The sequence below is a fragment of the Mustela lutreola genome, chromosome 1 (assembly GCF_030435805.1).
Source record: "Mustela lutreola isolate mMusLut2 chromosome 1, mMusLut2.pri, whole genome shotgun sequence".
Classification (NCBI taxonomy): domain Eukaryota; kingdom Metazoa; phylum Chordata; class Mammalia; order Carnivora; family Mustelidae; genus Mustela; species Mustela lutreola.
Window position 1 is genome coordinate 281,085,197 of NC_081290.1, and position 27,836 is coordinate 281,113,032.

The 27,836-nt window shown below is 50.9% G+C and overlaps 1 protein-coding gene and 2 long non-coding RNA genes across 4 annotated transcripts in view; 1 reads left to right on the forward strand and 2 right to left on the reverse strand.

The window, feature by feature from the left end:
• Window positions 1-691: 691 nt before the first annotated feature.
• LOC131822728 (uncharacterized) lies at window positions 692-1,831 on the reverse strand. The gene is made up of 2 exons (XR_009350299.1): window positions 1,401-1,831; window positions 692-887 (listed from the first exon to the last, which is right to left on the reverse strand). It is a non-coding gene; the product is annotated as an uncharacterized LOC131822728 (long non-coding RNA).
• A 9,252-nt stretch (window positions 1,832-11,083) lies between these two features.
• SCGB1A1 (secretoglobin family 1A member 1) lies at window positions 11,084-14,327 on the forward strand. The gene is made up of 3 exons (XM_059144417.1): window positions 11,084-11,243; window positions 13,664-13,851; window positions 14,188-14,327. The coding sequence occupies exons 1-3, from the start codon at window positions 11,189-11,191 to the stop codon at window positions 14,218-14,220; spliced, it is 276 nt and encodes a 91-aa protein (XP_059000400.1). The 5' UTR covers window positions 11,084-11,188; the 3' UTR covers window positions 14,221-14,327.
• An 8,992-nt stretch (window positions 14,328-23,319) lies between these two features.
• LOC131813988 (uncharacterized) overlaps window positions 23,320-27,836 on the reverse strand; it is a 51,400-nt gene continuing 46,883 nt past the window's right edge. Inside the window, exon 2 of one of the 2 annotated variants that reach the window (XR_009347072.1) lies at window positions 23,320-23,651. This is a non-coding gene — a long non-coding RNA (uncharacterized LOC131813988). The remainder of the gene's footprint in view (window positions 23,652-27,836) is intronic. The other variant, XR_009347071.1, reaches the window with a different exon arrangement.

Sequence of the window (27,836 nt, forward strand, 5' to 3'; positions counted from 1 at the left end):
AAGCTTCCAGAGCCCCCACCCAGCACGGATGGCGGCTGCTGAAACCAGAGGCTGTGGCCCGCTCCAGGTTCAGGCAGGAGGAGGATTTATGAACAATGGTAAAGGATGCCTGGGTGGCTCAGTCGGTTAAGGGTCTGCCTTTGGCTCAGGTCACGATCCCAGCATCCTGGGATCCAGCCCCATATCAGGCTCCCTGCTCATTGGAGAGTCTGCTTCTCCCTCTCCCTCTACCCCTCTGCCCCTTTTCCCACGTCTCTCCCCTCCTCTCCCCCTGCTCCTGCTCGGTGCTCGCTCGCTCTCTCTTTCTCAAATAAATAAACACTCTTTTTTAAAATTTTAAAAAATAAAACAACAATAAGCCCACTACAAACAACAGTACCATCACAGGCTGGTGATGGGGGACATCAAGCTCCAGGCGCCCTCGCCAGCACAAAGCCCTCCGCCATCTCGGTCCCGCACAAGCCCCTGGAAGTTAGGCACAACCCTAGGGAGGAGGGATCCCCAACATGACTGTGACTAAATTTTCATCCCTATAACAGAAAGAAAACTTTAGGCTGAAATTACATGCTAATTTAGTTACAGTATAAATATTGTATATTATGTATTATATGCAATATGTATGTTACATACATCTATGAGATAAATATGCATTATATAATATATATTACATAAAATGTATAAACACAAATATAAACCGTAACTATTTTATTTATAAAAATAGAGGGGCGCCTGGGTGGCTCAGTCGGTTAAGCATCTGCTTTCAGCTCAGGTCGTGATCCCAGGGTCCTGGGATCAAGCCCCCAAGACAGTCTCCCTGCTCAGCAGGGAGTCCGCTTCTCCCTCTGCCTGCCGCTCCCCGTGCTTGAGCTCGCTCCCTCTCTCTCTCTCTCTGTCAAATAAAAAAATAAAATCTTTAAAAATAAAAATAGAAAAAGACAATGATGATGGATAGAGAAAGGGAAGCCCCACTGCACTGTGTGGACACCCGGGCTTGAGAGCCTGCCTTGCCCCACTGGAGCAGAAGTGACGTGGTGCCCAGAGGGGACAGCACAGCGCTTGGTCTGGGGGACAGACAGAGACCCAGGGGCCCAGCAGGCTCCTCTTGGGTAGGACACCCCTTGCCTCAGACTAAAAGCCAGAGGGAGCTCGAGGCGGTCTTCCCCACAGCCCGTCATCCCTGTGCATCTAGGACAGCTTCAGCCCTGAAGAGCCACAAGGCCGGCCAACCTGCATCTGCTGACCACGGCGACTCCTGTCCCCAGGACGGCTGAGAGCAGAGCCGTACGACCCACCCAGAGGGTGACCTGCCTGAGAGGTGACCTGCCACGTCTGTGGGTGGAAAGAAGCCCAGGGCAGCGAAGGTGAAAGAGGACAGACACAAAAGGTAGGATCTGGGTGACTCACCACTGAACAAAGAACCTGCAGAGTTAAGCAAGCTTCCTGGGAAAGGGCAAGAAGTGTTATGTCAACCCCCCAGCCTGCTGCCCAAATCCCCAAAGCTGGCCTGTCAAGTGAAGGGGAACCAGTTTCCACTCGCAGAACAGGGACTTCATCAAATGGATTGTCCCCACCCCTCAAGAGAGCTGGTCCCAGGCAAAGAACCAGCGGGCTCTGCCAGGCTCCACGGGGACCTGCCCCGCTTCCCAGGCCTGATCCGCCCTCTCACCCTCCGAGTTTCAGCTCATCCACCTGCCCGGCTGGGGAGCGAAGAAAGGGCTCTGATCCTCTACAGGTCATGGCCTGACTCACCCCCACCCCTCCCTGAAACTCTCAGGTTCAGCCTCCAGAAACAGCTAACACCAGGGTCACTTCCCACCTGGGTTCGACGTCCAGCCCGGGTGGGCAGTGGGTACCAGAGGGTGCTCTCAGCAGCCCCAGAACCATCTCTGCCGGCTCCTGCCCTGGTCTGGGGCTGAGGGACAACTTGCTCTGGGAAAATGACCAAGATCCCCGTGGGAAATCAGAGCAGTGGCCGCGGACATGCCACCTCCTTCTCCCACCTTCCCACCCCCGACCCCCACCCCTGCAGACGGAACAGACAGACTTCAGCCTGGAGAATCAGCACCGCCAGACCGCCGCAGCAGGTCTGAATCCGGGCATCTCTCCTACAGGGCAAGTCCCCAGAGCAAGAGGCACCGTGTGTGGCTTCTAATGGCAGAAAAACTGGGAAAAATACAGACGCCCATCCCTAAGGTACTGGTAACTCCAATTATATGACATCCTACAAGGGATATTCTGGAATTGGAAAAAAAAAAAAAATCAAGTACATCTCTAAGTGCCAAAGTTTCAAAAGATATCCCAGACATAATATAAAGTGAAAAAGGCAAGATCCAGAGCTCTGTGTATCGAATGATACAATTATGTGCGGGTTCTTCTATATTTGACACTCATCCCGCCCGTCTGTTCTCTCCCTTTCTCTGAACTACTCTGTGCCCCCAGGAAGCTGACCTCTACGAAACCCTCCTAATTGATGTTCCCTCCCCACGTCATATCGAACATTGAAATATACCTACTTCTCAGGCGCCTGGGTAGCTCAGTGGATTGAAGCCTCTGCCTTTGGCTCAGGTCATGATCCCAGGGTCCTGGGATCGAGCCCCGCATCGGGCTCTCTGCTCAGCAGGGAGCCTGCTTCCTCCTCTCTCTCTGTCTGCCTCTCTGCCTACTTGTGATCTCTGTCTGTCAAATAAATAAATAGAATATTTTTTTAAAAATTATAAAAAATATATATATACCCACTTCTCACACTATGCATAATTTTGGCTATACATTTTTGAAGGGGCTTATATAAACTTAATAATTCTGATCCTGAAACATATGCATTTTGTTCATACAATTGAAACTTCATGGCTTCTTACAGAAAGCTAGGCCATAGCTGAACCGAGTTGCAGTAAGCAAGGTGAAATGATGTTACCTAGATAAATATTCATTACTTACAATTTTGAGGATTTCTTTTCCTATTCTGGAGCCTGTAAATACATGATCACTAGGGGAGGGGGGCATTCTCAAAAATTCACAGGACCTGGGCCTCATGGCTGGTGGCCCAAATGGCTGGACCGTCCAAAAGTTGCCAGGCGCTCCTGGGTCAGTACAGGGATCAGCCCTAGGAGACGCCAGGGGAGAAGAGAGTAAGCCAAACCCACAGGGGAAAATCCACTCTGCTCAGGGGTTGCTTCCAGAGCAAACACAGAGCCAGAAGCCCAGGGTAGAAGGAGGCTGAATTCTGCAGCTTGCCCAGTGAGCTGACCCCATGAGCTGCTCTCATGAACCTGTGGCCGGACCGCCTGACCAGTCCCTGTTCAGCAACCCAGCCAGATGGGCAGGATCAGAATGGCCCACCCACGCCTCCAGCCTGTTTCCTGGGCCATGCTGGGACTCGCAGCAAGCCGGATGCCCACACTGGCTGCCCCCCAGCTTCCTGCTCACTGGGATACACTGAGCCCTGAGCCCAAGGGCTGAACGTCCGGCCCGAGTCGATAGCTCTGGCCCTAGGGGATGGGAGCTGCTGCTGGCTCATGCCCTCCCGCCCACCATTGCTACCTGACCCTTAAGTGGGTTCTGCAGAGGCTCCCCAAGGGGCAGTGAACGTGACTCACCAACCTGGCACACGTGCCCACACACACACACACACACCTGAATGCTCAGGGGAGACCGGCAGGCCTTAGGCCTTACAGTCCAAGTTCCCAAGGGAGACTTCTGGATCCCCTGGGACCCTCAGGCTCTGGCTGAGGCTCCTTCTCCGGCTCCTCTCATGGGCCAGAACCAGGCATACCCTCCAAGGCAGACTTCCTGGCCACTCCCCCAGCCCAGTCCCTGAAGCTCTAGCAACCCGGGGTCAGGGCTCACACAGACCCTGGCACGGTGAACACAGAGTAGAGTTCTGGTTGGGGGCGGGGGTGGGGGGGCGCTGCTGTCAGGAACCAGGCAAATTCACTGCCGTACCTACAGTGCCAATAACCAAGCAGCTTGTCTTCCCTTGGACAGTTTATCTTTACACAGTGACCGGGTCACTGCCCAGCGTAGCCAGAAATGGTGGCTCCAAGCCCTCCCCCTGTGCTAAGGCAGGCTCGATGGTTCTGGCCTGGAGTTCACAGTGTGTGGGGTTTCAGGATTTGAGAAGCAAGTGTTCGAGTCTAAAAATGTCCCCCAGCCTCATACCTGGAAGGACCCTGCCCCGGGAACAGCAGGGGTTGACTGTCCCTGAGGCTGTCACATCCGAGCCTCCCTAATGGCAGGAGAGATGTTAGATGTCAGGTTCCCCAGTGACCCAAAAGCCAGCTCTTCTGTTCCCAGGACCTCGAACCAGGAAGGTGGGATGGATGCAGGGAACAGGGTCTAAGGCTGTGGGTGACATGCTGGGAGAGCCACAGGCTTCAGCCACTCCCGCCACCAGCTCACAGAGGAACCGACCCACTCGGGGCAACACTGAGAGGGCTTCAGGGTACCCTGGGGTATCCAGCATGCTACTCACACTCCTGAGACTGAGCCCGAAAGATGGGCTGGCCTCAAGAGACCAACCAGGTCACTGGATCGTGGATTCAGACCCAGAAGGAAGAGGGTATTTATATCATGGGGGTTTTGTTTTCTTTTCTTTTAATAATGAAAAGCTTCTTATTTTCAGCTTTCAGTGGGTTTTTTTTTAACCTCTTAGATAAGTAGCCCCTCAAATAAACCTACCATGAATCAGTGATATTCCCAAAGTAGAGGGAAATAATCAGACTAAACCTCAGGGCCTTACTCTGATGCCCAGAGCTGATGGCCCCAGAAGGAGCTGAACAAGGAAGAGAAGGACCTGGGTGGTTGACTGACAGGCCTGGGGTGACCCTCAGAGAACACCAAGGGGGGAGCGCCCTCAGAGTTGTGTCTATGCCCATGCACTTGGTGGTGGGCATGGGGCTGGGTCAAGATGACCCTGGGGAAGGTGAGGCATTAAAGACGTGTCTCCAGTTTATGTAACCAGTTGGTTGGTGAGATCATTTGCTGAGATATGGAATCCTGGGGAAAGATCTACCAGGCATAGGAGCAAAGATCATGAGGTTGACTTTGTACAAAGTGAGTCTGACGGCCTTTGAAAAATTTAGGTGAGGATGTCTAGCGAGCATTGGATGGTCAAGGCTACAGTTCTAAGAACGCTGCGGTGGAGATAAAAAGGAGTTGTCTTATCGTAGGAGGTAACCGAAACTGAGCAGGGATGAGTTGCCCAGGGAGAGAGTACAGAGGAGCGGGGGAAGGGGGAGGAAGAAGGAACATGGAGGAACAGAGGAACCAGAAAAGGAGCCTCCAGAGAGAGATGGTGGGAACAAGAACAGGACATGCACAGTTCCCCCTGCTGCCAACAAACCATGGGGAATATCATAGGTGGCCCTCAATGGCACGGACAGAAGTCTTTCACAAAGGCAGCATTTTTAAGATGCTTGACCTGATGAACTATCTTGCTGACACTCATCGGGCCATTCTCTGCACAGCCACCGGGCTGTGTCCTCAAGTGGTCACGTCGTGTGTCCAGGAAACCCTCCCTGGTTCAGGGAGAACACATGGAGAGACCCTCGCTCTACGAGTCTACAACACAGGGGACATGAAAATACTCCTGGGCATTCCAAGCTTCTTGACACGGCTTACATACAGGTGGACCTCCGAGCTCCTCTTTCTTCGTAGAAGCCCACCTACCACTTCCAGCCCCGGGATCAGGTCAGGAACATGGGTGTCAGCTAAGCTTTCGCTAAGCCATGACAGCTCAGCATGTCGTGGACACAGCATGGGAGCTGGAAAAAAAGAAAAGCTCATCCTGATGGCTTAGGCTAAGTACTGAGCATGGAAGTGGATCCTCTCTGCCCTGGTCATGCACAAGTAGACTTGGACAAATTGAAAGATTTGTAGACTTCCAAATTGAAAGGCCTTCCCAGCAGGGACAGGCAAATACGGTAGTCGGCAAGGTTCATTCACAGAGCACGCTCTCCACCCCAGCACCACTTACGTGCAACAGATCATAGTATCAGGCTCCCTGTACAAACATGGAACTCAAGGCAGAGGGATTACCTGCTTCACACACGATAATACAGCTAGTATTAACCATGGATCCGAGATTCAACTCAGCCCAATTCTAAAACCTATTCCGCACTTAATTATTTTATTATTTATTGTATTTTATTTTATTATTATCTATCCTTTTTATTACATTTTAAATTGTGGTAAAATGCATGTAACAAAATTTATTATCTTAATTATTTTGCAATGCTAAGTTCAGTGGCAGCAAGACTTTCCCCGTGCCGTGTAACCACCATCCTCCTGCAGAACATTCTCACCTCCCCAAGCTGAGACTGTCCCATCAGACAAAGACAACTGCCCATTCTCCTCCCCTGGTAGCCTCCGACAAGCCTATTCGATTCTCTGTCTGCACAAATCTGATACTTCTAAGGACTTCATCTAAGTGGGGTCATGCCACGTTTGTCTTCTGTGACTGGCTTGTCGCTTAGCATAATGTCCCAAGGGGTCATCCATGCTGTGGCAGGTGTCATATCTGTTCTATCTTTAAAAACTTGTTTTGAGGGGTGCCTGGGTGGCTCAGTGGGTTAAACTGCTGCCTTTGGCTCAGGTCATGATCCCAGGGTCCTGGAATCAAGTCCCATATCGTGCTCCATGCTCAGCGGGGAGCCTGCTTCTCTCTCTCTGCCTCTCCCTGCCACTCTGCCTGCTTATGTGCTCGCTCTCTCTCTCTCTCTGACAAATAAATAAATAAAATCTTTTTTAAAAAATTTGTTTTGCCGGGCCTCTGGGTGACCCAGTCATTTAATCCTAGTCACTAGACCACCAGGGAGCTTGACCCAGTCATTTAAGCCTCTGACTCTAGGTTTCAGCTCAGGTCATGATCTTGAGGTGGTGAGATTGAGCCTCGAATCAGTGCTCCATGATCAGTGAGGGTCTCCTTCAGGGTCTCTCTCTCCCTCCCCAGATTGTGCTCGCTTTCTCTCTCTCTCTCTCTCTCTCTCTCTCACAAATAAATAAATAAATATTTTTTAAAAATTCGTTTTGACGAAATCTTGCCATTTGCAACAACATGGATGGAACGAGAGGGTATCATGCTAAGTAAAATCAGTCCATCAGAGAAAGACGATTATCACTGATCTCACTGATATGAGGAATTTGAGAAACAGGACAGAGGATCACAGGGGCAGGGAGGGGAAAATGAAACAAGATGAAACCGGAGAGGAAGATAAACCATAAGAGACTCTTAATCTCAGGAAACAAACCGAGGGTTGCTGGAGGGGAGGGGGTGGGAGGGGAGAGGGATGAGGGACGGCTGAGTGATGGACGTGGGGGAGGGTAGGTGCTATGGGGAGCGCTGTGAATTATGTAAGACTGATGATTCACAGACCTGTACCCCTGAAACAAATAACACATTATATGTTGATTTTTAAAAATTTGTTTTGAAGGGCCCCTGGGTGGCTCAGTCGGTTAAGTATCCCCTTCTTCATTTTGGCTCCGGTCTTCATCTCTGGGTTGTGAGTTCGAACCCTGTGTCAGGCTCCACGCTGGGTGAGGAGCCTACTTTAAAAAAAAAAAAAAAAATGTGTTTCGAATCAAGAGCATATTTACACAATTCCAAATTGCAAGGGCACCAAAGTGTTGAAATTGAAAATCTTCCTTTCTCAGTCTCCCTCCCGTGTGGTTCTTCCTTCTGGAAGCAGCCAGTACCATCAGTTTCAGAGGGCTTTTATGCATACGCAAGCAGTTACCTTCGTGGATTCCTTTTTGCTCTTTTTCATTCTGGTATTTTTTTCCTCTGCTCTGCCTCCTGGTTGTTTCTCTCCCCTCCGCAGTCTGCAGGGAGTCTTTCCACTGTTCGTTCAGAGGCTCTCCCTCTCCTGATCTGTCGGCTGCATTGTCTGGACACACAGCGGCTTGCTCAGCAAGTTCTCTTGGCTGGATAGTTTGGAATTTGCGGTCTGAGTCATGTTTAGGCACCTCTGAGCCTCATCGTGGCCTCCAGAGACCACAGGGCGAGCGGGGCTCCTGTACTACTTCACGCCATGGCTCCCTGTTTAGCGACTATGACATGACAGAGTCAAGTGAACAACCACACAGTTAAAACCCTCTGTGGGGAGCCTGTAGCAGAGGAGTATAGAAATGAGAGATCAGCCACGGGAACTGCAGGTTGAGAAGCTCCATCTCTCCCCATCCTCAACCCTCTCCTACCTGGCATCTTCTCTCGCTCAGGAAATAGCACCCCTGGGTCATCATCTCACCTCCCTCTGCTTCACCCGCCCTGTTCTAGCCAGCACAGAGCCTGTCCCGGTGTCTCTCAGACCCTCACCCCAGTGCCTTCAGTGGCTCCAAAGCCCACAGTCCCTTCTGCCAAGCTGCTCTGCCACCCCCTCCCGCAGAGTAGTCTGGGGCAGCCCATCAAAAGGGAAATCAGACCCCACCTCCCCAGATTAAAACCTTCCAGACTGTGCACCCCTGTCCACAGCAGCCTTGTTCGCAATAGCTAGAAGGCGGACACAACCCAACTGCCCGACAAATGGATAAGCAAAATGTGGTCTGCACATACGATGGAACATTATTTGGCCTTAAAAGTAAAAGAAATTCTGCAACACACCCCATGGATGAAGCTTGAGGACACCACGCTAAGTGAAACGAGCCGGTAGGGAGGACAAAGACGACAGGATTGCACAGAGAGGAGGCACTTAGTGATCAAAATCCTAGGGCCAGATGGTAGAAGGGGGACTGCCAGGGACTGGAGACGGAAGGGAGTTCATGTCTAATGGGGACAGTTTCTGTTTTATATGATAAAAAGAGCCACAGGGAGGGATGGTGGGGACAGCTGCACAACGTGAATGGATTTAACACACTCAGTGGTACTAGTGAAAGTGGTAAAGATGGGAGACTTTGTGTTACCTGTATTTTAGCACATTTTTTAAAGCATTAAAAAGAGAAACTCCTTCCAGGGCTTCCCAGGACTGTGAGCATAGAGACCTTACTTAGCAGGAGGCCGTGCGAGATCCGGGTCCCCGCTTCCTTCCCAGTGCAGGCACTACAGGCCCCCTGTGTCCCTGGGGCACACCCTGGTTCTTCCAATTGGAGGGCCAGGGTGCTGGGCATCCCTGCACCCAGACCCCATGCTGGGGGTCTCAGTAGGAAGTCACCTGCTCAGAGCAACTGCCCACTGATGCCCCCACCTACTTTCTACCCCATGTCCGGCTTCGTGTCCCCCAGCACCTAGGACCCCTTCAGTTAGGTCCCTGGCTTCACGGCCCGCTTGCCGCTCTCTGCCCCCAGCACAAAGCTCCTCAGCATCGGGGACCCAGGCCTGCTTCATCCATCACGGCCAGCTGCCATGGGCCGATGCCGCCAAGGAAGCCCATGCTAAGATGGAGTCTGGAGGGCAAGACCGCCATTACAGGTAGTAACCGTGTGGGGAAGGGGCCTCAGGAGGCTTGGGCAGAGGGAAAGGCAGCTGGCAATGCTGGTCTGGTGAAATCTCAGCCGGCCAAGCCAGAGGTTCTAGAGTAGGCGTCGCCCCCTGGATTGGTTCTGGGCTGGGCAGAAGCACAGTCCTTGCTTGGTTGCCAGAGGGGAGTGGCCCCAGGAAGGGCGCGACCTTGAGCCAAGCAGCGTTCTGCGCCCCGGGCAGACCCCAAAGTGACAGGCATCTAGTGGCTCTCTGTTGACCATGCTCCTTGCTACCAGGTGACAAGCTCTACTTGGGGCTCCAGCCAATGCTTCTGCATATTTACCCCAACCCCCAACCCCTAGTAGGTGCTCAGAATGAATGAAGGAGTGGATGAATGAATGAACGAATAAACGTTTGCTTGGGTCTTGAAGTACAAACAGGATTTGAAGGAGACAACGCGGGAGACACGTATTCCGGGCATGAGGCATCCTTTGTACAAGGGTAGAAAGTCATGAAGAAACACATGGGATGTTCCTGAATCCACAAACACAAAGATAGGGTCAAGTCACTATGTGGGGAAGTCAGGGAACGGGGCTCAAATGATAAGCAAAGGCCAGTGGACAAGAGCCTTGTAGGTCACACTAGAATTTTACCGTCAGCAAAAGGATGCTTTCGAAGGGTTCGAAGAAGAAGAATTGACATGCTCAGCTGGGTTTAGAAAGATCGTTCTGCTGGCCTTCCTGAGGACGGCCAAAGAGGGCAACCGAGGGATGGGAGGCCGTCCAGGAGTTGGCTTTGAGCAGGTGGCCTGTGTCCTGAGGCACAGGTACTGGGGGAGGACAGGAGAAGCCATAGCTGTACTGTGGGGGCTGAGAAGGGGCTACAGCCAAAGCCTGGAACAGCCAACAGGGAGGCACAGTCAGTGAAGAGTAAACATCTGAAGAACAAGGATGGTCGGTCGGCAAGGAAATCAGGAAAGAATGCGGCCATGGGAGCGCAGGAGAGAGAACAGTTCAAGAACGAAAAAGTCAAGAGGGTCAAGGCCGTTAAGAGGTCAAGCGAGATAAGGCCTGAAGTGCCCATGGATTTGGCTACCAGGAGGGCAGGACTCCAGAGCAGCTTCGGGTGGGAGCAGACCCAGCCCAGGCCAGTGCATTCTCCAGTCTGATCTGAGGCTTGTGTTTCTCATGGGCTTTCTAGAGAAAGTCTTTATTTGTCAACATGCCTCGGTCCAGGGTCTCCCTTAAGTCTGGCCACGGAGATGTTCTAGTCCAAGCGGCCTCCGGCTGCCATCTTTGGAAAGGCGATGGGAGGAACCCAATGGAGCATCAGGAGTCCCAAGCCTTCTTCCTGTGACGAGATGTGTAAGGGGCCTTAGGCCTCGGTTTCTCCTGGGGTTATGGGTCCTGGAGGACTCTGCAGTTGCCTCTGTTGATCTGGACTGTCCCAGCGCTCAGGTTCAATGAGAGGGTAGCCAGGTGCCCACACCCTCTAACTTGAGTCCCCTTGTGGCCACCACATAGGACTCTGAGTTTCCCCATCCAAGTGCCCCATTGTGTGAACTCAGTTCCAATGAGGAAAGAAACCGGGTTGCGAAAAGAGAATATTTACTTTTCCCACCAAGCTGATACCCAGGTAAATAGTGTGGTCCCATCAGTGGAGCCCAGCCCTGCCCTCTTCCCTCCCTCCAGGTACAGCCTGGAGCATTTAAGAAGGCACCCCAATGGGCATGTCTCACACAGGACCCCAACCCCAATCCAGAGACAGACCAGCGCCTCACTCGCCAGACTCCTGCCCACCATGAAGCTCGCTGTCATCTTCACCCTGGCCTTCCTCGCTCTCTGCTGCAGCCTTGGTGAGTTCCCAGAGCCCTTCTCCCCCAAGCCAGGCTCAGGAACCCTTCCTGCTCCCCAGTTCTGCTTAGAACAGGGGGCAGCTATTTAGCTGAAATGCAGACCCCCTGGCCGGGAAGCCGGGTCTGTGAACAGACCCATCTTGGGAACTTGGGGAGCACCCTGAGCCTGTGAGGAAACCTAGAAGGGGTCTGATCTTCCATGGCCAACCACCTCAGAATTGCAGCTTTGGAACAGACTAGAGGCAGGGATGGAAGAGATCTCATAATGGATGTGTGTTCCATGACCAACAGAATAGGAACAATGAGCTCCTCAGAGCCCAGTCTTGGAGAGACCCCAAGATGGCAAGAGACCTTGGTACAGTGCCGCCTTCAGGTCTGGGGTCTCCACACCACTCTGCAACCAAGGGGGCTAGAAGGAGCTGCAGAGCATCATGCCTCCAAAAGAAATCCAAGCTAAGGCAAGGTCTCCCATGCTGGATGGAGAGGAATATTCTAGAAAGGGATCTTCCCTTTGGGAGACTGCCAACCCAGAGTGGAGTTTTCTAAACATTTTTGTCCTCTGCCAAAAGGATTAGGAGTCTCTGAATAGTTGCAGCTGTCACTAAAAGGAAAGGAATGAGGGGTGGGGGGAGAGGCAGGGAGGGAAGGAGAGAGGAGGATCCCACCTCGATCCAAGCCCCCTGTTCTTTTGGGAACTGAGTTACGTGGTTTTTACTCTGTATCCACTTCTTCTACTTTTAGCAAGCAAACAAAAAGTTTTTTAGCAAACTTCAATTAGTTCACTTTGAAAGTCTCATGACACCCATGGCCATAAGTCTATGACCCTGGGGAGTGGCAGGGGAGTTGGAAAACCAAAACCAAGAGGCAACGCGGACAACTATTACGTAGAGATATTTGTTTTTAAGGAGAAATAACATCATTTTGGACCGACATCTACAGTTGACATACAATGACCAGCACAGGGCTTGGGAGGGCTGACTGCCCCACACACAGTCAAAAATCTGCCTGTAACTTTTGACTTTTAACTACTCACAGCCTGCTGTTGACCAGAAGCCCTACCGATAATATGAACCACCAGGGAACACACATTTTGTACATCGTGTGTATTATATACTGTGTTCTGACAATCATACCCAACTTTTTCTGAATTCTTTCATTTTCTCTAGGCTACTCAGTTCATCCGTGAGTCTTTTCAAATCGTCACAAATCTCAAAAAAACAAAAAAAAAAATCCAATACATTCATTGAAAACAATGTAAGGAGCCCCACGCAGTTCAGTCCGTGTTGTTCAAAGGTCAACTGTATGTTAATTACACCTCAGCGCCGTCAACAGACAGGGCGGCTCAGCAAGACAGAGCTGAAAGATGGGAAGGGGTGCACCTGGGATGCCTTTGTATATTTGTGCGTGCGCACATGGCATAATAAGAATAGTAATGTCCCCCATTTATTTGGCACTATGTGCCAGTCGCTGTTCTGAACCCCTTTACACCCTTACAATAACCCTATCCAATAGGGATCTTATTCCCATTTTACAGATCAGAAATGGAACTACACAAAGAGAAAGTAACTTGCCAGATGACATAGTAGAACAGGGCCCTACGTTCCGCAGAGGGGTTGACTTGGGGTGGCCACTTTGGGAGTCGCTAGAGTTCAGACAGGGAAGCGGAACTTGCACACAAGGCAAAGAATTCAAGGATGGGGACCAAGACGCAGGGTGTGGAAACCAGTGGCTCTCCCCCATGTTCCTGGGGCAGGGGCTTGAAAGGGGAGCACAGTCTGGGGAGTACTGCGGGTGAAGGGAACATAGTGGGGTCGGGCATGGACATAAGGGGCATGTGGGCAGCTGAGTCCACCACAAGGGTCCAGAGCTTGTGGTGCACACCTCTTCCCGGGGCTTGCACTTGGCCCGGACAAGTCCTTCTTCCCAACAGAGCCTGAATCTGCCACATACCCGTCTCCCGCCCCGTGGCAAGTGGCCTAGACCACCACTAACCATTGGAAGAGGTATGTTTCTGGTGGGACAACATCCAGAAACCCTCGGTAGCCTCTTCCCAAACCCCCACTGTTGCATAAAAGATCAGATCAGCAACAACTTTTATCACTCCCCTGCTTGAAACTCTAACAGAAAGAACAAATAGCAAATGGCCCTGCCCCAACCCAGGAAGCGCAAGGAGGGCTCAGGCAGGCCAGGAAAAGTTGGCTGCAACCCCGGGAAGTCTTCCCACAGTTGACCAAAGAACCAACTGCTTGGAGCACCACCAGATCTCACGTTCAACGCCATCCTATCCACCAAAAGGCAGCTATCTCTTGCTGACAGGCCCGCCCGCTTGCCTCTGGGACAGGCCCAGCCCGGGGAGGGGGGGGGCCAGCCAGCTTGGAAAAGGGCCTGGACACGTGTCCTCTCTCTTTCCTGTGCTTCAGCTTCAGCAGAGATCTGCCCAGCCTTTCTGAATGTCATGAAAACCCTCTTCGTGGGCACACTCTCCAGTTACGAGGCTGCACTTGAGTTTTTCGCCCCAGACGCAGACATGAGAGATGGGATGATCCAGCTGAGGAATCTGGTGGACACCCTCCCCTCAAACACCACACAGAACATCCTAAAGTTCACGGTAAAAAGCTCCTTTCCCCCTGTGCCTCTTAGCAGCGGATCCCCCCAGTCCCTGGCCTACAACCTCGCCCCATTTTTTTGGAGCCGTTTCTAATCCAGGAAGGAAAATCCCAGTGCGAATAGTCCTTCCGGAAGCAGACTCGGTCCTCTTACCCTTTTTAAGAGGTTTCTGAGACATAATCAAAACTCTTACAAGCTTAGTTCTTTCTCGAGCTACTGACCCTCTTAATGGACATTGAGGTCTCTACATGCAGACATCTTGGTCTAACTTGGAGTTTCGCTCACTATTGTCTTGGTTTTTTCTTTTGTTTGTCTTGTTTTGTTTTGTCTGTTTTAGGGCAAAGTCTTAAAAACTCCAGCGTGTGCTTAGGAATTAGAAGCGGAAGATTGCCAACTGCTGGAGCTCCTGCGGCTCCCGGGACATTTCCTTCACTCTGTCCCCAGCCTGGCTCCTTTTAATAAATTTTAAGCATCTCACTTTTGTGCCCTGCACCCCTGCCTCTTTTTTGTTCACCTGCTAGAGTGAGGAGGTCGGCCACTACGAGGGTAAGGTCAGCAGGTGCAGAGAAAGGCCGTGGCCGTGCAAACATGTCTCCAAGGGACCCAGGGGTCTCACTTCCAGACCCCCAACACACACCAGTCTAGCCACACATGGCAAGACATACACTCCTTCTCCTCCGCAGAAAGTCACCCAGGGACCTGCTCAAACTTAACCTATAGGATAACAAAATGGGGTCCGTATAGGGTGGCGGCTGACCTCAGACAGACTCCTCAACCTCCGGCCATTTAGTGATGAAATTAACTAGTCTGTAAATATTTAAGCTGATTATGCTACCCAGACACACCTGCAAGCAAAGACGGAGCCTTCCAGAGAGTCCCATCTCCCAATGATCTACGGAAAAGTCCGTTTCTAGCATGTGGACAGAGCAGTTGGGATCCCTTAAGGGCCGGTAGCTCGGCCTCAGCACACCTCACGTCACACACAGCGCACAATCACTCCCAGAAGGAATCAGATTCCTGTAAGACACTTCAGCAACAAAGGCTTCAGGGGGAATAGGTTCAGTTCCTTGATTAGGGATCCAGGGGGTATGGGATGCCGTTGAGAGTGACAGACCCTGACTCCTTAGGGCCATCAGGGCAGTTTACACGGGGTCGGTCCCCAGAGATGGTAGGTTAAGTATTTTGTTCACTTCATATATGCTACATGAAATTATTTATCAAACTGTTTTTTAAAGGGGGTGAAGAATAGGGGAAAAAAAACCCTCCTTATGCATTTTCTAGATCATTTATCTGTCCCCATTGTTAGGACATTATATTTCCAGGTTGGTTGGTTTGGCTTAAGTAGCCTCCCTAACCTGTGTGGAGCCCAACGCGGGGCTTGAACTCATGACCCTGAGATCAAGACCTGCACTGAGATCAAGAGTAGGACGCTTCAACGACCTTGCCACCCAGGCGCCCCTCTATTTCCAGGTTTAAATCACAAAAGCCTACAAGTCAAACCATCCATTCATATCAGTCTTCCTTTAAGGACGTCTCTGCCCAGAAGAGAATCCGGGGGCGGCGGGGGGCAGTGTCACAGACGCAGGGCAGGTCAGCACTGGGTTACTGCTGTCCACCGTCCATGGGGTAATGCTCTCGCGTTCTGCCTCGCACCCATAACCCATTCCCTGAGTCCCTGTTCAGCCAACTTTCCTGCAGAAAGAGACTGCCTTCTATGATAAAGGAGTCTTCAGGCATGAAGTCAATCCCTAGATGTTTACTGGCACTTTCGATGTGCGCATAGTGGCACTGGGCATGATGAGGACCCGGGAGCAGATTTCATAACCCAACAAGTATGGGTAAAGCACTTGCTCTGGGCCAGGAGCAGGTGGAGGCCCGAGTATGGCGGTGTGAATGGACTGGGGCTCCAGTTCTCCGCGGGCTGTAATCCCACGGGAAAGCTCACTCGCTCTGGCAAATAAATAAATAAATAAGTCGGCAAACAGGTACATGAAACAACGATAAACACCGTAAAAGAAATCCATGGAGTGATGCGACCCGGAGTAGCTTGGAAAGGCCAACTGTAGCTCGGGAGGCCCCCTTCTTAGGATTTGAGAGGAGATTTAAAGGGGGGACAAGAGCCAGCCACCAGGGGAGGACAGAGTGTTCCAGGCAGAGGGTAAAGCAAGGGGTGAGGGGGATGCCTGGGACACCCCACTCCCTTCTCGAAGCCCCCCTGAACCCAGCCCTGGACCCCCAGGAGAAAATTCAGAACCTGTCTAAAGAAACTCTCCTCTAGGTTCTGTTACCTGTCCCCAAAAGAGCCCAGACCTCCTCCCCAGACCATCTACCCCCGCCTCTCAAAGGGCACTTGTCCCACCAAACTCACGCTCCACCCCTCACCCCAGGCTGTGTCTAATCTCAGTCAATTCTGCATCCGGCCTCCCAGCTGCTCCAGCCAGAAGGACGGGTGTCCCTGACCCTGCCCTGGGCTGTGCCCATTGCATCCAGCCAAGCAGGTCAGCCTCCAAAGCCGTCTGGGAACTCCCTCCATGTCCATAGGCCCACCCCTGTCCGGGCCACACCAGCCACCTGTCACTTCACAACCCGGGGGCCTCCTAGCTCACACTCGGTGCCCCTGAAGTCCATTCTCTTCCCAACTAACAAAGTTATTTTAATCACATGAAAACCCCCTTCCACCCCCTCTTCTCCGCGGAGTAAAACCTTCGAAGGTTTTCCAGGGCTCTTAAGAAACTTAAATGCAGAACCTGCCCATCACGGGCTCTCACCTCCTCCGGCTTATTCCTCTGCTGAAGCCACCACCCACCCGCCCTCCCTCCCTGCTTTCAGGTCCCTGCTTTTCTAAGAGCAAAGCCCCTTCCCACCTCAGGGCCTTTGCACGAGCCCCAAGCACCAACAGCTCCGAAGTACTGTTGATTGGTTTACAAAATGGCCCTAGAACAAAATGTGTAAAGTATAGAACTTGTCATAAAGGTTGTGTCCCTTGTGGATATAAAAACCCAAAAAAAATCACCCCCTCCCCGTTCCGTGGCAAGCGGTCCCGGCCTGGCCACACCATCCGCGGACACTGAATGAAAGTGGAGGACGTGCAGAGGGGAGGCGGGCCGGAAAGGGCACCTGTGGAGCACAGGGAGGGAGGGGGCTGTGGAGAGAGAGAGCCCTTCAGTCGGAATTTCCCAGCCAGCACCGCGGGCGGGCGGGGACGCGCCTTCCCCGCCCTTAGCGCCCCGGGGCTGCCGCGGCCTCTAGGGGGCGGTGTCGGCCAAGGTGTCGGGGAGCGGAGCGGGGGTGGGGGGGGAGGTGGCGGGGGGGGGGGCGGTACTCGGACCTTGGGGCTCCCACACCCTGCACACCGCAGCGCTGGACAGATGATGAAACACAGCGCCTTCCTCGGACCCTTTTATCGTCTTTATGACAGCTTTAATTTGATTTCTGAATTTTTTTTTAAATCAGAATTCTGAGAAATCACAGGGACAGTTCCACAAACAAAGCTGCCGCCGGCCCAAGGGTGCCAGCGATGTGTCATCCCTTTGGGAATTAGTATTAATTCCATTCCCAGACGATTCCGAGGGCGAGTCCAACAGAATCTACAACCCGAGAGGGCCAAGGTGGGGAGGGGGGTGCTGGAGCTGACCTTCGACCTCATTCTGCCCCATTTTTCAAGTCTGGCTGCAGAAAGCACAACCTAGTCATTATCTTTCTAGATGGCTTACTTGCTAGGGGGCATTCTTGCCATTTCTGACTTAGTCTTCACACAACCCAGATTCCAGAGCCCAGGCCCCCACCCCTGCATTGCAGAGAAGGAGATTTCAGATGCAGGAATCTGCCAAACCAATGAAGATTGATGAGCATCGTCCTCCCGCCCCCAAACATGTCCATACACACGTCCACACACAGGTCCTAAGGCCACCAGGCCCCACCCTTCATTGTGGGACAATGCTGAGGGACTGTGGGACAATGCTGAGGGACTGTGAGACAAAGGAGGGGCTCCGGTGGTAAAAATTCCAGAGCAGGTCATCAAGATTGGCCGTTCCCAATGAGATTCCTGACAGAAAGTGGGAGCCTGGTGGGGGGCCTCCTGACTCTCCCAGCTCCTACACTCACTCCCTCACGGCTCAGGCCCTGGGTTCTTCGGCATCCAGGCCATCATCAGCTCACATACCTTCACCGCCTCCCGTGAGCCATCCACCTGGGTGAGTATCGTCCAAACGGATAAGAATCCAGGGCCATAAAAGGTTCAGAATTTTAATTACCTATTCGCCAGGGAAGTGTTTACCTAGGGCAGATACGACACAGGTACCTCGAGATGAAAGGAAACACAATTACACTGCAGCAAGTGTCCGCCTCGAGGGGCCTCAAGACGTAGGTGGTCCACGAGGATAGGAGAAGTCAACACGGAAATGTGTGTTCGATTTTAAGAGAGTAGAATGCAAGATGAACTGGCTCCAGCCACAGAAAGAGCACGAGTCTGTGGGGTGCACGTTGCCAGAAGCAGAAGGAAGTGGGAGAATTGCAGGAATGTTCGTTGGGTTCTTTTCTGTCTGCATGTGCTTATGCATAAGTTAGAGCTCAGGTCTGCACACTCTGGCCAGCCGCCCACATTCAAGCCATGGCCTGTTTTGGAAGATCTTATTTATGTATGTATTTATTTGACAGAAAGAGAGAGAGTAAGAGCACAGAGGGTGAGGGAGAAGCAGGATTCCTGCTGAGCAGGGAGCCCGATGTGGGGCTCGATCCCGGGACCCTGGGATCATGACCTGAGTCGAAGGCAGATGCTTCACCGACTGAGCTACCCAGGTGCCCCATCCATGGCCTGTTTTTTGAATGGACCTCAAGCTAAGAACGGTTTCTACATTTGAAGAAGGAAGAGGAGAGGTAGAGGGAAAGTTTGTCCACCCTTGTATCATATAAAAAAAAAAATTATAGAATCAGCCATTTTCACTATAAATATGCCAAACACTAAAACACAGGGAGGCCCGTGAATGACTGTAAGCCTCCTGCATTTGAGAAGCATTACACACAAAGTTTCTAAAGAAAAAACTTATGATGCATCCCAACAAAGCAAAAACACAAAAAATAAATTAAAACCCAAGAAAGTGTATTTTTAGCACTGTGTTCCTTTTGGTCTTCATACCTCTAAGGAGCCCAGAGGAAAGACCACATTCCTCGACCACACTATCCACTACAGTGTGAATGTGGGTGAACGTGGTCTCTGAAAATAGTCTGTCGCCCCCACCATCTGCCAACAAAGGAACATTTACTCTAGAAGGAAAGAAGGCTGAGAGTCTCAGACACCGCCGGCCGTCACATTGCAAAATCCCCACTTGCCATTGCTCTAAGTCAACGTGTCCCCTGAAGTGACTGATCACCAGGCGAGCTAGCTTTCCACCCTCAACACATGAGACAGTTGAGGTTAGGCTGGCAGAAAAAAAAAATCTCTAAATGACTCACAAGGCAGGAAGAGGAAGCAAAACCAGCCCTTATCAACTTTATCAAGATGGTGTGGATAAAATTATGCCTAGTTTATGGCTGAGGCAAGGCCTGCTGTTTGGGAAAGTCAGGGGACGGGTGGGTAGTAATCCTCCGTAGGGTGACCGCCCCTCACAGTGGCTTCAGATGCACGATAAAGCACACCTGGATGGATGCCGGCGGGGCCCCACAAACAATGCACCCCGAAACATGTAATCAGGGAACGCTCCTCCCAAGCACTTACAGAACACACCAATGGGCACATGGGACATCGTGAGAATGAATCATCTGTAGGAAGCCACCCTACATCTTTCCATGAGCAAACTAAAATTATAAAACTATAGTGCACGCAAAGAAAAAAAAAATCTAAAAATAGATTCATGCACAGTAGCCAGTGTCGGGGTTTGGAACTTAGATCTGTTCCCCACCAAATGAAGAGATTCATGGCCCTTCACAAAAGTCTAGTTACTAACTCAACGTATCTGTGGTTGTGGGTCTGCGGTGCCCGACCATCCTGTGTTAACTGAGATGCTCGTAACTACGGCGTGTCCTTTAGGATTCCCTCCCGTGGTTTTAGTGGCCCGAGAGGTATTTCCTCAACCCTGGGACAGGGGGGAGGCTCAGTCAGGGGCTGCCGGGCGGGACAGATGAGATGAGAAGCGAGCCTCCGAGTACTGGGCGGGAGAAGGGTCTTCGGGCTCCCACCCCAACCCCATGTGTCCAATCAGTCTCTAAGTCTGTGTCTTCAGTGTCACTTGACCTTGTCCCCTTCCTGGGGCTCCTTTGCCATGGAACCTAACATAGGCACAGGTTCTGGGGATTCCGACGTGGGCCTCTTTGGGAGTCATTATTCAGCCCCGAAATCGTCTCTGAGATGCCAGTCGTGCTCCCCTTCCACAATACTCTACCCATGACTGCCAGAAATCAAACAGAAATGCCAGGCTTTTGTTTAAAATCCTTCTGGGCTACCGATCTCCTGTAGGATAAAGACTCCTCACCCGGCACCGCAGGCCCTCCTCGGAGACGGGCCCTGCCTGTGGCTCTGGCCTCCAAGGCTTCTGCTTCCCCCACCTATCCTGGGGGTGCAAGCAGTGGACGAGGCTTGGGAATAAGGCTGCCCTCCAAATGAGGCTGGAGAATTCCCAGACCGGGGATGTAGTGAGCCGTCTGCGGGGATGAACCAAGAGACCAACCCTAATGAAGAGAGAAGATTGCTGCTACATCCCGCCCTCCGCCAGGGAGCTGCGGGAGTCACGTGAAGAACCTGGGTGGCATCGAGTAAGCGGAAACCGAACCTGTACCCCCGCTGATCCAACAGAAAGGGCTGGCATGCCGGAGAGGAGGGCTGGACAGTGCCCGAGAGATGAGGTGGTCTTGAGCAGGAAGGAGAAGCACCACAGCATCCATTGGCCGGGAGCCTTGACTGGGTGTCCCCTCAGCCAGGCCCTACAGGTGCTCACCCACCAACCTCCAGGATTTCTCCCTCCAGGGGAGAATATGCTCGTCTAGTCTACTAGACTTTCCTCACAGCAGATTAATAAATGGGCTCCTGGGACCTCGCGGGTGGCGCAGGCGGTTGGGTGTCCAACTCTTGGTTTCTGCTCATGTCATGATCTCAGGTGGTGGCACTGAGCCTCGCTTCTCGGGCTCTGCACTCAGCACAGGATCTGTCTGAGATTCTTTCCCTCCCCTCTCCCTTCTCTCTGCCCCTCCCCAACTCTCTCTCTTAAATAAATAAAACCTTTAAAAATAAAGGTGATCCGGCGGCAGCTACAGGTCTGGAGGCTTAGTGTGCAAACTCCTCTGCAAGATGTCCCCTCACACAGGTTCTCTGGTGACGAAGACCGAGGTCCCACTGCTCATCTGTTCCCCCAGAGAGCCCCAAGTGTGTGGTCTATGGAAGACAGACAGATGGAAGGAAGGGCGAGCAGACAGGAAATCGGATGCCACCAGCGCAGGACAGAGGATCCTCCCGGTGGGCAGACCGCCTTCCTCAGGGGGCACTTACCTGTGTTACTGTGAGACACACAGGTTTACACCCGAAAGAGGCAACACGTCCCTGCTGTCCACATCTCCACACCTTTGCAGGAAGTTCCCACGGACTGAAGGACCCCCTCTTGTCAAAGTCACCTGAAGACCCACACTCCACCCTTCATGATCCGTGCACTATGTGGGATACAGCTACACTTAAAAAAAAAATCCATCTCTGATCTCAAATTCAAATGTAACTAACTGGGCATCCTGTCTATTTATCTGCTACATCTAGCAAAATTTGTAGTTCCTTCAAGACTCAGCTGTTGGGTTCTTCCCACCCTGCCCCGGCAGCCCCAAGAGCCCCGGGGGCTCTCCCTACCACCAACGCGCCTCATCTAGGCTCTGTGGCAAACTTATCTCCCTGGAGCATGTTCCCTTTTATCTGCTTTCCTCTCGAACATGAGCCCCACAAGGATGTGTTCTAAATTTGTGTTATCTTGCCAGTCATTGAAGAAAAGTTAGAAAATCCAGGTAAGCAGGGCACCTGGGTGGCTCAGTGGGTTAAACCTCTGTCTTCAGCTCAGGTCATGGTCTTGGGGTCCTGGGATCGAGCCCTGCATCAGGCTCTCTGCTCAGTGGGGAGCTGTTTCCCCCTCTCTCTCTGCCTACCTCTCTGGCTACTTATGATCTCTGTGTATGTGTGTGTGTCTCTGTCAAATAAGTAAATAAATAAATAAAATATTAAAAAAGAAAATCTGAGTAAGCAAAAGGGGCCGAGGCTGGGGGTGGGGGCTGGTGAGGAAGCCCTCAAAGACAAATCCAGCACAGCGTCCTACTTTTGAGCCTCTGGTGAACAAGTTGAGACCAAAGTGGAAACCAAGACAGTAAACGAAACGTTACACACCCTTTTTATCCCCATCTCTCTTCTTCCAGGCAGGACCACATCAGTCACCAAGTGGTCCCCAGAGAGATAACCCTGACTCCCAAGAAAGATCTGCCCTCACTCTCTGGCCAACCCCTTGAAGGAAGGCACATGTTCCTGGGCAGGAAGTTCTAACCAAAGTCAACGCATTCCAAAAAGTTGGACATTCGCTGTTTCCCCCTTGCTCCTGTCTTTCTTGCTCCCAACAAAAATGAGATCAGCTTATACAGCTGGATTCTCCCTAAACCACAAATTGACCTGAAATGTATTCATTTCACCCTTGATGAGTTTCAAGACCTGATTATTTTGCAATGATAGCAAGGTTGATAAGTGTTAACAATTAACCAGATAACCAAAAAATTACCTTTTGATGTCTCACAGCACAGAACGAGAACTTCTGTATGTAGCCCCATAACGGGAAACCGTGAAAAATCATACACTTAAAGAAACATATTGAGTGACGTGTTAAAAAATAACATTTTTATTTTTGTAGTTGAATAAAGAGGAAAGAGAGAGGAGGAAGAGAAGGTGCTGGGGCTCCGTCTGGTTCCCCAATATAGGGAGGCAGAAGTCATGCATTGATTTCTGAAAATGACAAGTGGTGACTGGAAGCCAACTTTACCTGTGATTTTTTTTAACATTTTTTAAAGGTTTTATTTATTTATTTGACAGAGAGAGAGAGATCACAAGTAGGCAGAGCAACAGGCAGAAAAAAGGGGGAAGCAGGATCCCCATTGAACAGAGAGCCCGATGCGGGGCTCCATCCCAGGACCCCGAGATCACAACCCAACCCAAAGGCAGAGGCTTAACCCACTGAGCCACCCAGGTACACCTTTTTTTTAAACATTTCTATTTGTTTGTTTGCTTGCTTGTTTTAGAGAGGGAGAGAGAGAGAATGGGGGAGGGGTAGAAGGAGAGGGAGAGAATCTTGAGCAGGCTCCTCGACCAGCTCGGAGCCCAACACGGGGTTCGACCTCACCACCCTGACTTCATGACCAGAGTTGAAATCAAGAGCTGGAACCCACTGAGCCACCCACGTGGCCCACTCTCCTGAACTTTGGTGCCAGGGAAGGGAGTAGTGAAAACCAACACAGACCCAGCAGAGATGCTCGATAGATGTTTATTGGATGAAGGAGTAAAAGACAATCACCAGAGCCCGGTAGTTGCCCAAGCCCACCCTGGTTACAAATATAAGCCCACGCCCGATCCCCGTAGAAAAGAAGAGATGCACCAAGTGGAACTCCTGCGGCAGCCCTACACCCAGAACGGGCTGGGCTCTAAAAGCCACCTCGAGGAAGGTATGCCTTTAACTGCAGGTGTTTGTTTCCTTTGGCTCGGCAGTATGTAATTTCCCATTTTTAGAACAATGCTCCAAAGAACAGTCACCAAAACAACTTTCAGAGGGGGCGGTTTTCTTCCTGGCCGCTGCTACAGCCCTGTAAAACAACAATAACAAAGGGAATTTTATTCAAAACACCGTTTGCATCTCTCCATAAAACGGGGAGACCTCTCGTTAGCTTTGCGCCGGCTGAGAGAAGATCCCTGAGAACCCCTTGGTACAGCATCTAAACAAAGTCTTGTCTTGCGGAGGATAGGTCTGGACACTGCTCTGCTGTTGGATCTGTTTTGGTCTTGAAACACCACCCTCTGTGCGGTTCCTAGGCTGTGAGGATGGAAAGGATGTTTGTAGAGAGCCTGTGTCTGTTCTTAGGGTGCCCCGCGCAAGCCCAAAACCGGAAGAGGAGACGGTGCTCTTGAGGACATGCCAATAGCAGACTGAAGGGGAGGACCCAGGAAGGGATGAGGCGTGCCCCCTCCAGTCTTAGCCTTGACGAAATCCCTTTCATGACCATCTCCACACAGACTTTCTCTCTGCTTTGTAAACTCAAGAAATTGACTCCAAGACTTCAGGAGTCCTCCCCCACGCTCCCCAGATCACACCGAACTCCTTCCCACCGGACCCTGCATTTTTTCTCTCCTCGCTGGCTTCCTGGCCCAGTTTCTTTGACGCCCCCATGTGGGTCTGCCCACCCTGGATTCATCTTACCCCCTCCCTGCTCAACCATGGTCAGTGACTCCTCCTCCTGCAGACGGAGTCCAGCATCCTTAGTGGGACCTCATCCGGAGCCAGTCTTCCCTTCTAAGCTTATCTTCCAGTAGTTCCTACATAAATCTTTGGCGCCCTCCAAACCGGTCGGCTTAACCACTCCAGACGCACCCCCTGCGCTCGAGGTACCCCTCCCTCCCTCACCTTCCTGGTCCCTTCTCTGTGACAAGATCTTATCCATTTCTGAAAGTCCTACCCAGCTAATACCTCTGTCGTACCAGTCTAGCTGAAAGGGACCTCCCCCCCCAACCTCTAACTAAAGCACTGAGACTCTGCCCCACCCGAAGTGTCTCCACTCTAGAGAAATCATTCCCGTAACTTTTTTTTAATATGTGTGCTGAACTGTTTGAAGGAGAAAGGTGCTAAGCTTTAAGAGCCCTGGGTGGAACCAACTCAGTATCAGCTCCAACATTTTTTTAAAGATTTTATTTACGTATCTGACAGAGAGAGAGAGACAGAGAGAGGGGGAACACAAGCAGGGGGATGGGAGAGGGAGAAAGAGGCTTCCTGCCGAGCAGGGAGTTCAGTGCGGGACTCGAACCCAGGACCCTGGGATCATGACCTGAGCCGAAGGCAGACGCTTAATGACTGAGCCACCCAGGTGCCCCAGCTCCGACATCTCTATACTACCCTTTACTGAGCACTTGCTATGACCCTGCTGCTGGGCTGAGGGCTTCTTAGGTATGACCTCATTCAACCCTTGCGGTGAAACTATAAGGTAGGTACCAAGTCCCCTCTTCACAGACAAGGAAACAAAGGCTTTGAGAAGCTAAATAACTTCCTGAGAGCCTCGCGGTTTAAGAGGAGTGAACTGGAGCTCAAGCTTGGCTTCCAGTATTGACTTCTGTAGCCAATGCTTTCTCCTCAGAAAATTTACAACACGGAACAGTTAGGATGAGCAGGGCGGGTAGGAAACCACAGGATCTTCTCCCAATTAGAACAAATTCATGGAAAGTTTCCCCATTCAATGCCGGGGGGGTTTTTCTTCTTCTTTTTAAGACAGTAGAGGGATTTAATCCTGGAATGTCAGGAGACATGATGTTTTCTTTAAAAATGCTATCAGGGTGGGCGCCTATGTGGCTCAGTGGGTTAAAGCCTCTGCCTTTGGCTCAGGTCATGATCCCAGGGTTCTGGGACCGAGCCCCGAATTGGGCTCTCTGCTCAGCAGGGAACCTGCTTCCTCCTCTATCTCTGCCTGCCTCTCTGTCTACTTGTGATCTCTGTCTGTCAAATAAATAAATAATCTTTAAAAAAAAAAAAAAACAAATTTTTTTAAAAATGGTATCAGGGTTCCTGGGTGGCTCAGACAGTTGAGCATCCGTCTCTTGGTTTCAGCTCAGGTCATGATCCTGGGGTCGTGAGATCGAGCCCTGCATCAGGCTCCACATTCAGCATGGCGTCTGCTTGAGATTCTCTTTCTCCCTCTCCCTCTGCCCCTCCCCCCCAGACCCTCTCTCTTGCTGTCGCTCGCTCTCTCTCTTTCAAATACAAATAAATAAATCTTTTCATTTTTTTTAATGGTATCAAAGGCTTTGATGCTTGGAGGGGAAGCTTTGATGCAGCACCTACATCACCCTAAGATCCCAAGCCAAGTAGCAAGAACAGAGATTGCGGTGCCCAGGTTCCAGTTCTTCCGTTTCACAGCGGTGAGGCTCTCCAAGCTATTTACCTTCTGAAGTTCCAGTTTCATCTTCTTTAAAATGAGAATAATACCTAGCTGACAGGGTGGTTTGGATAAAGTCAATGAAATAATCTATATAAAACACCTAGCATACATTGAGTGTTCAGTAAATTACTGTTGTCACTACTTCCCTTGGACATAGGGATCTGCATTTCTTTTCATGTTCTTCAATCAAAGTCTACCACATACACGGTCAAGCACACAGGAGTGCACCTGGTGTGAGGAGCACAGAGGGATGTACGGAAGGATTGCATTACACTATTGTACCCCTGAAACTAATATGACACTATACATTAACTAAGTGCTATTAAAATAACATAAAATAATAAAATAAAATTAAATTAATTAAAATAAAATAAAATAATTGGGGCACCTGTGTGGCTCAGTCTGCTGAGCTCTTGATTTCAGCTCAGGTCATGGTCTCAGGACCTTGCGATCAAGCCCGGGGGCCCTCAGCAGGGAGTCTGCTTGAGGATTTCTCTCGCTCTCCCTCTGTGCCTTCCCACCCTCCCAGCACCCCCCACCCCCTCACCCTCTCAAATACATAAATAAATTCTTGAGATAGAATAAAATGCATAAATGGACAGCCTGATCATCATTTACATATATGCACTTATACAAACACCACCCCAGTCCAGACACAGAACATTTCTAGCACCCCAAAAAGTTCTCTCATGTGCCCTCTCAGTCCATTGCTCCACCAGACAGAACTAAGATTTGACCTCTCCTATGTCAGCTTTGCCTCTTCTCGACCTTCATAGTAATGAAATCCTATAACATGTCATCTTTCACTCCCATGTCATACTCTACTGTAGGAATATGCCACCGTTTGTTTACTGCTTCAACCTGCCATTGATGGGAACTTCAAGTTTGGAGACAATGCTTTTGAACATTCTTGTACATATCTCTGTGCGGTCGTATCTCTTAGATACATATACCCGGAGAGGAATGACTGAGTGAAGGAGTAGGCGTATCTTTAACTTGAACAGAAACTACCAAACAAGTTTCCTACGGGATTGTACATTTCTACGGTCCACACAGCGATGTATGCTAGTTCCAGTGGCTCTGTATCACCAGTGACCCCTGGTCTTGTCACTTTTTCATTCTAGCCGCTCTGGTGGGTGTGTAGTGCTATGTCCTCATGGTTAATTTTAACGTGCATCTTCCTCATGAGTAAAGATGTCGAGCACCTTCTCATAGTTCATTTGGCCATCTGGATATGATCTCTTGTGAGTATTTTTTTTTAAGATTTTATTTATTTATTTGATAGACAGAGATCACAAGTAGGCAGAGGGGCAGGTAGAGAGAGAGAGGACGAAGCAGCAGAGAGCCCGATGGGGGACTCGATCCCAGGACCCTGGGATCATGACCTGAGCCGAGGCAGAGGCTTTAACCCCCTGAGCCACCCAGGTGCCCCGATCTCTTGTGAATATTAAGTCTTTTGCCCAATTTCTATTGTGTCATCATCTTTTGCTTACTGATTTATTTTAAGGACTTTTTACAGATTTTATTTATTTACTTATTTATTTATTTGAGAGAGAGTGAGAGACAGAGAAAACCAAGCAGAGGGAAGGGAAGAAGCAGAGGGAGAGGGACAAGCAGATTCACTGCTGAACAGGGAGCCTGATGCAGGGCTCCATCCCAGGACCCTGAGATCACTACCTGAGCCCAAGGCAGACGCTTAACCCACTGAGCCACCCAGGTCCCCTTCTTATTGATTTATGATGGTTCTTCATAGATCCTGAAAGTGAACACTTGGTCGAATGTATGTATTGCAGATTTCTTCTGAGACAGAGGCTTGCCTTTTCATGTTTTGAATGGTGCTTTTTGTTG